At 39.5% G+C, this 12,787-nt stretch overlaps 1 protein-coding gene across 4 annotated transcripts in view; it reads left to right on the forward strand.

Annotated features, from left to right (window-relative positions):
- LOC139452206 (nucleolysin TIAR-like) overlaps positions 1–12,787 on the forward strand; it is a 218,281-nt gene that overhangs the window by 35,648 nt on the left and 169,846 nt on the right. For all 4 annotated transcript variants that reach the window (XM_071233588.1, XM_071233591.1, XM_071233589.1 and 1 more), the window contains exon 4: positions 3,262–3,357. In XM_071233588.1, coding sequence (XP_071089689.1) covers positions 3,262–3,357 — 96 coding nt within the window. The remainder of the gene's footprint in view (positions 1–3,261; positions 3,358–12,787) is intronic.

A 12,787-nucleotide genomic window follows, 5' to 3' on the forward strand; every position in this document is an offset into this window, starting at 1 on the left:
GTAGAAATTCAGAGTGTGGCAAGTAACACAGACTTGATATTAACAATTTGACATGTAGCAGAAAGTATTTCAGCGCAGCAGGAATGACTCTGATCGTTGTGGAATAGTTTGCTAGCAAATGTGTGAACTGGGGTCATCTTGGCCCAGTTTCCTGTGATCATGATGACAAGAGTTTTTGTTTTTAGCTGAGGAATGACATTTTGAAAATCATTTCACTGAAAATTGAAGTGTTTTGTGTAATAAAATTGAACCAGGTTCGCTTGATTTGATTAATCTGTGAGTCAAGGCACCTCTTAACACTTGGTTCATTGAGTCTCAGATGCCCAAGTGGAAGTGTCAAAGAGAAAGTGACATATTTTTTTGTTTATCTTCGAATGTTCAGGATGACGAGCAAATGATCCTAATGTTTTGAATAAAGGACTTGAAGGGTCCTTAGATTAAAACACTATTGCCCAACCCAGAGAGCATGTTTATCAAATTAGCTTGGGTTGAGTAGCTTGGCATCCTCTCGCACTGGTTGTATGCTTTTGTGCATATAATGACTGAAGGAATATTATTTTACACTGTTGTCTGTTATATATCAGATATATCGGGGCAGCCTGTCAATTGTGTCGTTCACGGGTCTCCTAGTCCTCTTAGGTGCTGCATTTCGCTGTGAAGAGTTGTTTCCCTTTGTGCAGTTGGACATAGATATCCCACTCAGAGTATCCCCTCAATGCTGAGTGCCAGGCAGGGTAACTACAAGTACCACCTTTTGACATCTTCAAATGTGACATGATTTGGGATCAAACCACCGACCTACCATTCCCTGGGCATACCCTGAGTCCTTTAGTAAATAGTGGACTTTTAATCCTTGAACTGACAAGTTCATATCTGAAAGATGTGGCTTGTTGCTCATGCTATCGACCATTTATTTATCTGTCCCAAACTTGATTTTTTACAAACCACGAGGACAAGGGTTGTGTTATTGTTGGCTGCAGGGGAAACAAATTTCACTCAGCTTAAAATGTCTGATACTCTGAAATGATTTGTAGAAGTGTAGGTGTACCTTTTCCAGAGCTGTGCCCCTTAACTGCCAGGATCCGCTTTAGGTGGGCTCAAGCAAGGTTTTCTCTGATTATGAATTTTGGGTTTTGGGCACTGTACATGATTTTGTGGGTTTAACCCATGTGATTCTCTCTATGACCTACATAACTTAATCTTTATTGAGGGGGCACGTGTGGCCCAGTCGTCTAAGGCCACACGATTCGCTGTGCAGAGTTGCGTCCCTTGGGCACGCCAGAAACCTATGATTGTGGGTTCGAATCCCAGTTCGCTCAGATTATGTTTTGGGTTTGTCAGCACCATACCCGTGCTGGTGGGTTTCAGCGAAGTGGTAAACGTCTGAGACCTGCATCACTTCGAGCTTTCCTCCCACATTAAGCTCACACGCCGCGATATAACTAGAATACTGTTAAAAGCAGCGTTAAACCCAACTCACTCACTCACTCACTAATCTTTATTGCCCTATGGAGTTGGTGTTAAGCCACAAACACTCACTCACTCTCCCTGAGTATATTTGTTACATAGTTCTACAACACATGAACACATGAATTGTGAAGAAAGAATGACAGTCAACATGTGAAATTACTAGTATATGTAATTATGAATATCCAAAAATGAATTTTATTCTTGTAATAAACTGGTCACATACAATATGGTATGATTTGAAATTCTTTGTGTTACTTGAAAATGAGAAAGGTCAAATTGCCCAAATATCTTCCTTGTCAAAGTATTGCATAAATGTTTTGCACTCTTTTTTTTTCAGGTAAATCACTTAAATAAAACAGCAGACCTCAAGCATTGTGTAATTTGAATGTTGAAATTATAAAGTGGATCTATTTGCAAGTTAAACCCAACTCACTCACTCACTCTATTTGCAAAAAGTCATCTGTATTTTGGATTTCATGATGCTTGAGGTTAGCTGCGTTAATCAGGTACACCGAGCTGATACACTGTCATACTTGTAACTGAAATACCGTGACGTGAAACCTATTTCAAATACACATACCTAACTTTTGTTCTTAACAAACATTGTTTCGCAACCTTTTGTTAAACCTTATGTTTTGTGCATTCTTTTTGCTGTAAAAGGCGACTATGCTTGTTGTAAGAGGCGACTAACAAATTGGGTGTTCAGTCTCGCTAACTTGGTTGATGGTCATTGTATCCCAATTGCATGAATTGATGCTCATGCTGTCAATCACTGGATTTTCATGTCTTGGCTGAAATATTTACAGACTGCTGCCATATAGCTGGAATATTGAGTGCCGCATTAAACAACAAACAAACAAACAAACAAGCCAAAGTGCATCCTTTGTTTATGATACTACAGCAGAAAACGTCACTTTCTAACAATGTGTGAAGCTCATTACTGGTGTCCCCTGCCATGATATTGCTGGAATATTGCTGAAAGCGGCTTGAAACACTCATTCCTTCTGACGCCTCATATGATTGACTGTGACATAAATTCTAATGGTTATGTCAGAAAGGTCTATTTTTCCTTTTGATATGAATATCATAGTCTCAATTACATCTTCAAACCCCATGTAAAGTAAATATGGTGATGGAGTCTTTTGGTGCGAGTAACATTGATCAAATCATGCAACAACAGAAGGGTATATTGAAGCACCACTGCTGCAGTAGCCTCAAGCAATGATGTGTACTCAAGATGCTGAAAAATGCCTCCTCCACTTTCAATTTTTTGCCCAACTTGTATTCTTATTGAAAGTGTCGTAAGCTTGGTAAAGTTAATAAAGATTTATGTTGTAAGGGAAATGTCAGCTCAAGTCAGGACTGAGCTTCTTAGTGATGGGCTGGCTGTCAGTGGAGGCTAAATAGGTTGTTAGCTGACACAACAATCTTGCCAATCAAGACAAATCAAATTGTCCCTGCCGTTATTCCTATGCTAGGATTCCTGTCTACGTCCCCATTTGGAGGTACACATGCCCAATCCGTTTAGCAAATGGAGGTCTTGAAACTCGCACTAGAACCCCAGGTAATCGGCTGATTAGACGTTGTGCAGGTTCAGACATTGCCCAATTGGTCTGGCATTGTGACTGACTTTAAAGAGTCAACATTGTCCTTGCTTGAGGGTATCGTGCAGCCATTCTGTGTATTTGGAAAGGTGAGGGAATGGATTTTTTGGCGGTAGACGTATATTTGATTGTGTCCGTTTCAGAAATTATTTTCCGATTTTCATTGATGTTTTTGTATCTATTGCAGCCTGGAAACGACCCTTATGCGTTCGTAGAATTCTACGAGCACAGCGCAGCTGCGTCAGCCTTAGCGGCAATGAACAAGCGGAACTGTATGGGACGAGTAAGTAGACATATTAACTTATTGATTGCCATGTTTTATTTTTTGATAGGACTCATTCACATTGCGATACTTGTTTTGATTTTCAGTAGATGGTTTCTTTTCATTGAATGTCCACATATTAATCAACACTTCTTTTGCAGCTTTATGACATGTACAATTCTTTTCAGGATTCCCTCCTTATAATGTGACATTTTTCATATGTTTTTTTATTTGATTTTTGTACATGTGTACTCTTTGTACATGTCTCCTATGCATACAGCTTTATTAAACAGGCAGAAGCCTGGGATAACCTTTAACAGTATCACTTCAGTTTTCAGAATGTAATCATTTGATTTTTTTCATTCAGATGAAAAACGCTCTTTGACACTTTGTGTTTTTACAATTTTCATTTCAGTTGTGATAAATGCTTTCTTTTGTTAAATTATTTTCAGTTTTCAGACACATTTAGAACTGAAATATATTTCCCCAAAGTTGCGATATCTTTGAGAAAATGTATTCCAAGTTATGGAAATGAATTTGTTTTGCCCGAGTCTCGTGTCTGCTTGTGAGATAGCTGTCAAAAAAGCTGTTGGCAATAAAATTCTGTAATGGACTCATCTATGCTTCCATATCCGTGATACAGAAATGTCAAAGTTTTCCTGGAACAAAAAAACTAATGGCTCTTTTGCAGCAACAATAACAATTGTGTGTCATTGGGAAGATAGTATATGCAGTTTAACTTGGCCACTGAGGCAGTGGTGACAGTGATTAGTTTACAGATTCTCGAAATGAATAATACATATTTTGCTCAAGTGGCAAAATGTTTCAAGAAAGGCAAATATTATGTGTACTCGGGTTTAAATGAGAGACACAGGGCTTGGGCATGTTATCAAATTCACTTTGGTCTTCTCTTTTATTGATGCAGTAGTCCTTATAGTCATACAAAGGGGGCATTAAAGAATGTTTGGATGAACATAATACCTAAATCTATTGTGTATTTTTCACAGTTATTACACATTCATTGGAAAAACAAGTGTTTTGTTTGTGGATGTCAACAAGAAATGTTGTTTGAATCTTTCCCATTTCATTCAGGATTTTTTTTTTTTTTTGGTGGGGGTGGGGTGGGGGGGGGTGACAAGGAGAAAACATTTCGTCTCTCCCAGTGACAATTTAAGTAATGAAAGTATGTAGACAGCCAGAGAAAGTAGAATTATCACCGGTAGTGGGTAAACTTATGGTTAGAGGATTTGCTCATCAGGCTGAACCATCTGGGTTCCGTTTCCCTTATGAGTATTATGTTTGAAGTCTAGTGTTGGTATCTGGGGCAGTGGTGTTTTGAATTGTTGCTATAACAGTATAGGACTGTATTCATTCTTTGAATAACCAGTTGTCGAAGGAAGTGCAAATCGTTGTCATCCTTCAGTCATGCAAACATCTGATGATTGACTGTTGAAATCCCAGAGTTTTGCCCGATTGGGATTGTTGGTTTGATTGCACCATATCCCTATGTCCCTGCTTGGGTCCGGCATCACTTCAAACTTTATGCTGACTCGTCATCATATGACCTAGTTGTCGTACAGTGGTGTAAGTGAACACAAATAAAATACAAATGAGTGTGTATGTTCCAGCGTTGACAGGTTGTTGATGTATTCTTTATCTACGCCAGGATATGATGGTATATGTTTAAGTCCAGATTGACCCCGACTATGGTACTTTTTTTGTCAGTACCAAACCTGTGTTTCAGGTCTCACCAAAGTTATGAACGTCAAAGACCTATGTCACTCACTCACTCACTCACTCACTCACTCATCTAAGTTGGGGGCGGTCAGGTAGCCTAGTGGTTAAAGCTTTCGCTCGTTACGCCGAAGACCCGGGTTCGATTCCCAAAATGGGTACCATGTGTGAAGCCTACTTCTGGTGTACCCCGCAGTGATATTGCTGGAATATTGCTAAAAGCGGCATAAAACCATACTCACTCACTCACTCATTCACTCATTCACTCATTCATCCAAGTGGTAAACTTCCAAGACTGTGTCATTTCTGGCTTTTCTGCCAAATTTAAACTGACACCAATGATATGACTGAACTCTCTCTGAACTGACTCTCCTAACAATGCAGGACATCATTACTTTAACAGACCAATCAGTTTTCAGTATAGCTAAAATGCTCGCACATATTAAATTATGACATTTGATCTTTCAACCCTTAGATCAGATGTGTGTATTGCATTGACTCTTACAGGACATCCGAGTTCCAGCAGAATGGCTGTCTTGCTCCAGTTATTGGAGACTGTCTAGTAATGTCCACTCACTTCTGTGGGAGCTGACCCTGTAAGGAGAACAGGCAGGATGCCATGTCTAGGCTTCCTGCAGGAATCACTATCAAACTCTTGTGTTCTCCATTTAATTTGGTTTGGACTGTCTAAACTTACATTATTCCGGGAACCTGTCAGTGTTTGGGTTTAGGCACAGAGTGGAACATGGGTTAATAATTGATCAAAGGAGAAGTTATTTAATTTCTTCCAGTTAAGGTACAAAAATAGCCCACTCAATTGGCCATTTTGCTCCAAGGATTCAGAGATAGGTATTTGGTAGGGAGGAGGATAAAAGCGTAAGTCTTTCTTATTTTGGCTATAGAGGAAATGAATAAGGGAAAGAATATGGTATGGTTGATAGGTGTCATTTATTAGGCCAGGAAATGTAGTTATCATTTAGGCAATGAATGACTGCATGGCTGAGAACAAGCCTTAGTGCGGAGCTATGACTTCTCTGATGTGGTGCTGACGAGATATACTACTCAAAAGAAGTTAAGGACCACCTAATCCTTTCATATTACTATGATTGTATGATTATGTTGTCATGACAGATTAACTGTTGTAATATGAAAGCGTAGTGTGGTCCTTAACTTCATTTGAGTATTATAGTTATTCAAACTCACACCAGTGATACATGCATTCATAAATGTTGGATGGAGCTGGTTCATTTGTCTAAGCCATTATAATTTGCTGTGCAGAGTTGCAACCCTTCGTGTGCCAGGATCTGCTTATTGTTTTGAATTCCACATTACCTCTGATATGGACCCATGGAGATATAGTGTAGAATTGATCACAGTTATTCCCCACTTGTAACAGTGGACTCATATTCATCAGTTGGTTAGGTGCATGTGTGACCGTGTGTCATTGTACCCTGGACCTTTATTCTGTATTAAAGGGGTGGTGGGGTAGCCTAGTGGTTAAAGCTGAAGACCAGGGTTCGATTCCCCACATGGGTACAATGTGTGAACCCCATTTCTGTTTCCTGTGTTACCTGTGTTTCCGGTGTTTCCTGTTCTATTATAGCTGAAATATTTCTAAAATTTGGGTAGAACCATATTCACTCATTATTGGATCCATCTTCACACAAGTAGTTGTTCCTGTACTGTTGCCCCAGGAGATACATACGACTCACATACGACTCATTCACAATGCATATCAGCATAGTGTTTTATATAGCACCATTGCTTGTGAGAATACAACTAGTCTCCATCTGCCCATAGTCTTGAATAAACTAGCATCTGTACCAAACCTTAGCCCCGGAAGATCCAGGGTAGAATAGGTCTTCAGCAACCCATGCTTACCATAAGAGGCGACATGCTTGTTGTGAGAGGTGAATATCAGGATTGGATGTTCAGGCTCAGTGACTCAGTTGATGCATGTCATCACATCCCAAATGTGTGGATTGATGCTCATGATGTCAATCACTGGATCTTCTCGATTATATACAGACTGCCGTCATATAGCTGGAATAATGCTAAGGAATAACAACAAACAAACAAACCAAACCTTAGTTTATCAGAATCCTATAAACTTGCAGTTGTCTCATCGCTCAATGGTTAATGGATCCATAGGACTAATTAGTATTCCAGAACTGGAAGGTTGTCCCAAATAAGGACTAGCGACTTCAGCGTTTTGGCATCACCACAGGGCCATGGCAACCATGTGCTGCTTCTGTTGATGGTAATGAAGATGAAAGGAAGTATCATCCTCAAGAAGAGGATTCCACAACATGTTGTCATGCAAAATGAAATCATGTAATAAGATTTGCTAGAAGCCAGTCGGACATGAGCTGTGCTTGTACGTTAATGGTTTGAGAAAGAAGTCAAATGTGTGGGATCTTCTTCCGAGAGGCCTCTTTTCTACTCTGTTCTCCAAAAGCTGGAGAATTCCCATTTCTATGCTTGCTGATTGTGAGCCTGGCAGATTATCTCCCATTAATCACTGTGCGCATGGGGCTGATGCAGAGCTTGTTTGAAGGCATCGATTCCCATTCAGTGCATCGTTTAGATCGCTTTTGTTGAAAATTTGGAATATTTTATTTTGATGTTTTACATGGTTTATACTAGAATGTTATTCTGAACATGTAGGAGAAAATAGTTAATATTTACCCCAGTTTTCAACCACCTGCTGACAGGAAAATTTAAGAGTAAAATGGGTCCGTTTCCATGGTTACAGTGATGAAATTCCTCAGCTCAGCTAAACTATTACAGCCTTTTGTTTTACAATAAGTAAGATTCCCAGGTTGTAATGGAAATGTGACTCATCTGTTTGGTTTTCGAACATGAGGACTATTAGGGCTACTTTGTAAACCAAGTGCCGGAGTAAGGCTAAAAGAAGGGGCGAAAATGTTCATGTGTTATTGTGATGTGAAATCTCATCATATAAACTTTCATGTTCAGTGTAACCTCTGTAGCAGCTTTCTTGTCACCAAAATATTGAGTTTACCCACCAGTGTGTTTTCTATTTAAATATATTTACACAAATCTATACAAATCTATACACTATGCCCTCTTCGGGACAAGGAGTGATGATTTACATGAACAGAAGATCTTAAGATGAGGGAGAATATTTTCAGCATTATTCAATTGTTATTCAAAATAAATTGATGGAGGCATGAGGAGATTCAAAAGCCGTGAAACAATATGCTGGTCTGGCTAATGTTTTGTGTAATCGTGAGGATAAACAACATTGGTGAATAACATTATCGCACAATGAAATCGTTATTGTATTACGATTGATCAGGTACGAGAAATAGGAAGGGACAAGTATGACAGCTTCGTCGTGCTTTCGCAGATGTTGGTGGTTTTGGGTACTAAGAGCATTTGTCTTTTAATCCACGAGGTGTTTGTAGCCATGAAGACATGAGGAATAATTCACTTACAATAATCAATAATGTGTTTTCTAACAATAGCCCGGGTAATAGTGTGTTCTGTCAACTGTCACTGAGAGGAATCAAGCGAGCTGGAAAGACACGGGGTTGGCGGGGCGAGAAGGGCCAACGTCAATCTGACAGAATATGTCCTTAATGCCGCAGCTCTGTCATTTGCTGTGAAACGTGCGTTAAAATATCTGTCTCGGCCACGACATCACTGCCAGTCAGTGGGCCGCGGCCTTCGATGGGGAAATGCTGAATTGAGCCGGTCAATCAAACTGCATTGCCATTGAAGAGGGGAGTGAAAAGCAGCCAGATCTTGCCTGAACCCTGAGAAATCGAAAGGCGAATGTCAGTCTCTTATCAAAGTCATGTTGTAACCTTTACTCTCAGGAAGTACTGATACCAGAGTCGACTTCCCTCTTCTTTTCCTCCACACTCACATCAAAAGTGTTTTGAAAATATTCTGGCCGGGAATATCAGTTAGCATTGATATTTTTTTGCTTCACGTTCTGTTTGGTTGAAGGGTATTTTGTTTCCGTCACAAGGAAGTAAATTGCATTTGTTTGCTATTTAGAAATATAACGGTGGAAAATATTTGATGATATTTTATTTCCTGTGTACTTTGAAATGTACATTTTCTAATGTAACCTGTTATTTTGTTAAGGATTTTTCATATGCCGTGCTTAATAGGATTTATGGAAAAGCATAAATTTGAAAAATATGAATACAACCTTGGGCGAAATACTTTGATTGCCCTGCTATACATAATATTTTACAACCTGATAAATGTCTTTTATAGAGACATTAAAAACAAGATTAACATACTGAATCAATACTAACATCTGTTCTTGTGTCCATGTGTAGTTCACTGAGGTGGGTCACAGAGGCTGTAGGCTAGAGTTACCTCCCTTTGAGCACAGCCCTATGGAAGCTCAGACCAATATGCATGGTAGAGGTAAAAATCAATTACTCTAGGATGCATTCATCGATGAAATTGAATCAAAGGAAGCGCCAAGCTCGGCTTCATCTGGCAGAATGTCTCATCATCACCTCAAATCCAATGACAGCGTCCTAGGCAGGATATCCTGTCAAGCACCGCATGCGTGTTGGTAGTTGGACCGCGGCCACCACGGAAGTCCTAGTCTAACAACTGGGCAATGACTGGAGTCTGGATTGTACCTCCACTCAGACGCATACAAACCAACTTGTCACTTATCAATGGAGGTCTTCTTGCTGCGAGTCGGGACAGTTGTTCACCTCGTCCAAATATCCCCTCCATTAACGGAAATCGCTACAGCTTTATCCTGCTGCTGTCTCCCTATTCTAATCAGTATTTATTGTATTAGCTTGATGTTTGTCTCTGAGCTTAGATCATGCAAACACAAACACACTAATGCCTGTATGCTGGATTAGACCATTAACAACCAATACTCTGCCTTCAAGGCAAAAGGGAATACTGCAGTTCCCTTTGCACGACAGCTGGACAGAATAAGGGGATGTTAGATTTGTATTGGTACTATTCTTGGTTAAATTATGTGATTAAGGATCTTAGTGAGATAACGTTGAGGCTTTAAAGTTATAATTATTCCAAGATGGTGTACACATGATTTATCTGTCAGCTGTAAGGTCTGTTAATGTATTAAATGTTGGGATGAAACTTTGTTGGGATCAACATGTGTTGGTCGGCTTTAAGAGACTCCTGTGTGTTGGACTGGTTAAGTATCAGCTGAGTCGATTGGCATTACATTAACTTGTATTAAGGCCAAATTAAACATGCCACTGTCATTCGTAAAAACACTGGGGGCGGTTGGGTAGCCTAGTGGTTAAAGCGTTAGCTCATCACGCTGAGGACCAGGGTTTGATTCCCGACATAGGTACAGTGAGTGAGTGAGTGAGTATGGTTATACACCGCTTTTATTAATTCTAGCAATATCACGGCGGGGGACACCAGATATGGGCTTCACACATTGTACCCATGTCGGGAATCGAACCCGGCTCTTCGGCGTGACGAGCAAACTCTTTAACCACTAGGCTACCCGACCGCCCCCCGACATGGGTACTATGTGTGAAGCCCATTTCTGGTGTCCCCTGCCGTGATATTGCTGGAATATTGCTAAAAGCGGCGTAAAACCTCACTAACTCACTCACTAGTAAAAACACTGCCACCTTATAGGCTACATATACTGATGGAAACAATTAAAGGAACAGGAAAATATAGGGAAGTAAGCTTAAGTGTCAGTATATTTGAAATAGCATGCATACAAAATCAACATGTCAGAATTGTGTTGAGATGTGTTTGTGTGCATTGTTCCAAACATGTATATAGTACAGAAGGATGGGAACTTATGTTCCTTTATCTATTTCCATCAGTATAAGATATCAGTCAAATTATTGAGTATTACAAAACCCAAGTCTGAGAAGCAACAATTATTAGATTTGACTTTACTCTCTAAACTGTTATCTGAATCTGTAGCTGTAGCAAATTTACACAACTCGTCTGAGTAATCTTATTATGTTCGGAGAGTAAGAGTGTGCAGAGTTGTGTCCCTTAGCCCTAGATGTGGTTTGAATCCTAGGTTCATCCCAGTTGTCCTTGGTCTGTCTTCTCCATCTGTTGTAAGCGGTGACTAACGGCTTGGGGTGGGCAATCCAGGTGACTTGGTTGATGCATATCATTGTATCCCAATTGTGTGGATCGATGGTCATGATGTCAATCACTGGATTGTCTGATCTAGACTCGATTATTTACAGACTGCTATCTTTAAGCTGGAATATTGCTTAGTGGGGCGTTAACTAAAGGACGAACAAACAAACAAAATCATTCTGGGGTCATCAAGGACATAAGCTATCCTCCCATCAGTAGATGATAGTTTTGGAAGAGTAATAATTTATTTAATCTTACACAACGAAAAAATATCTTAATAAACTTGGACAATTGAAGGTTGCTATCTCATCATGCCTATGTGAGCAATCATTGTTCACCTAGATCGAAAAGTGATACTAGTAAATGGGAGTCCATTAGGGATCATCGGAGCATTGACCAGCTTTATGAACAGAAACACGCCTGCATTGATTGTCTACTACAAATGCTTCTTTTTCTCCAAGGCCATGTATCCAATACCTAGTTTCAGGTATCAATACCTAGCACGGAACGAAGCAGAAAATAATACCCTAATGTTACAGAGAAGATCCATCGCTTTGATTGTTTATGTTGAAGTACATTAATTGATAATGAACCCATCGTCAATAACAAAGTGACACTCTTGTCAATTATGCATTTCCTTCACCTTTCATTGAAAGTATCGTGTTCGCACAACCACTCCCGAGTTATTTATCATCTGTCAAGAGGAGAAGGTATAAAAAGCCATTATGATCTTTGATCCAAAACAGGGAAAGCCTTCCACTTGGGCTTTGAACCAAATACTTGGTACTGTTTCTCTACTGGTTGCTGGTGTATATGAAATCAGTTTTGGGAATATTACACTTGTTGTTGAGGATGAAATACTGTGGTTATTTCCCTTTGAGTTGAGAGTTTCTATGGAATAAAAGGTATTCTTTGCTTTAAAAAGGTTTGAAATGAAGGCAATTTCACGGGTCTGGGCTGAAGACTTAATAAATGTCTTAAAGATTAGTCGTGATCAAATAATAAATTACAAATAACTGGAGAATAATTTGAATTCTGTACCTTGTTAGTTCTTGTGATTTGGTCTGAAGTCTTTTAAAATGCATTTAAGACACTTATGTAAAAAGTTTGCTTGTCATTAAAGCTGGTTTTTGTGTGAAAAACATTGTTTCTTTCATTTGATGAATGACAAGCATTTAGTTAAAATGTTGGAAGTTCTTTGTTGGCTTAGCTGGTGTTCTTGACCTTTGGTGTGTTCATTATCCAATGAAAGTCCACTTTAAACAGTGTATTGAGACGATGGTGGAGAACATTTGAAGTTACTTGTGAAATTCGTACAGATCAGAGTGTTCGTGTTCGTATGGGTGGTAAAAAGTCTTGATATGCCAGGTTGTAAATTAGATTGAGTCAGTCTTTGTTACTCGTTGGAATCTTGACTAATGTGTGGCATATCATCTCTTTGACACTTAAAGACTTCCTGCCACCCACAAACAGCACCGAAGTCGTGGCATTTAATACATATCTGTGGGCTTTTAGCGAACTTATTCAGCAATGTGATCGTATTTTGTGATTGAGTTAATATGCAGCTGATGCGCAGCCACTAGCAGTAAAAGATGAGAATTCTGTCAAATTATCTGCA

The sequence above is a fragment of the Haliotis cracherodii genome, unplaced genomic scaffold (assembly GCF_022045235.1).
Source record: "Haliotis cracherodii isolate W230 unplaced genomic scaffold, xgHalCrac1.p SCAF_9, whole genome shotgun sequence".
NCBI classification, from domain to species: domain Eukaryota; kingdom Metazoa; phylum Mollusca; class Gastropoda; order Lepetellida; family Haliotidae; genus Haliotis; species Haliotis cracherodii.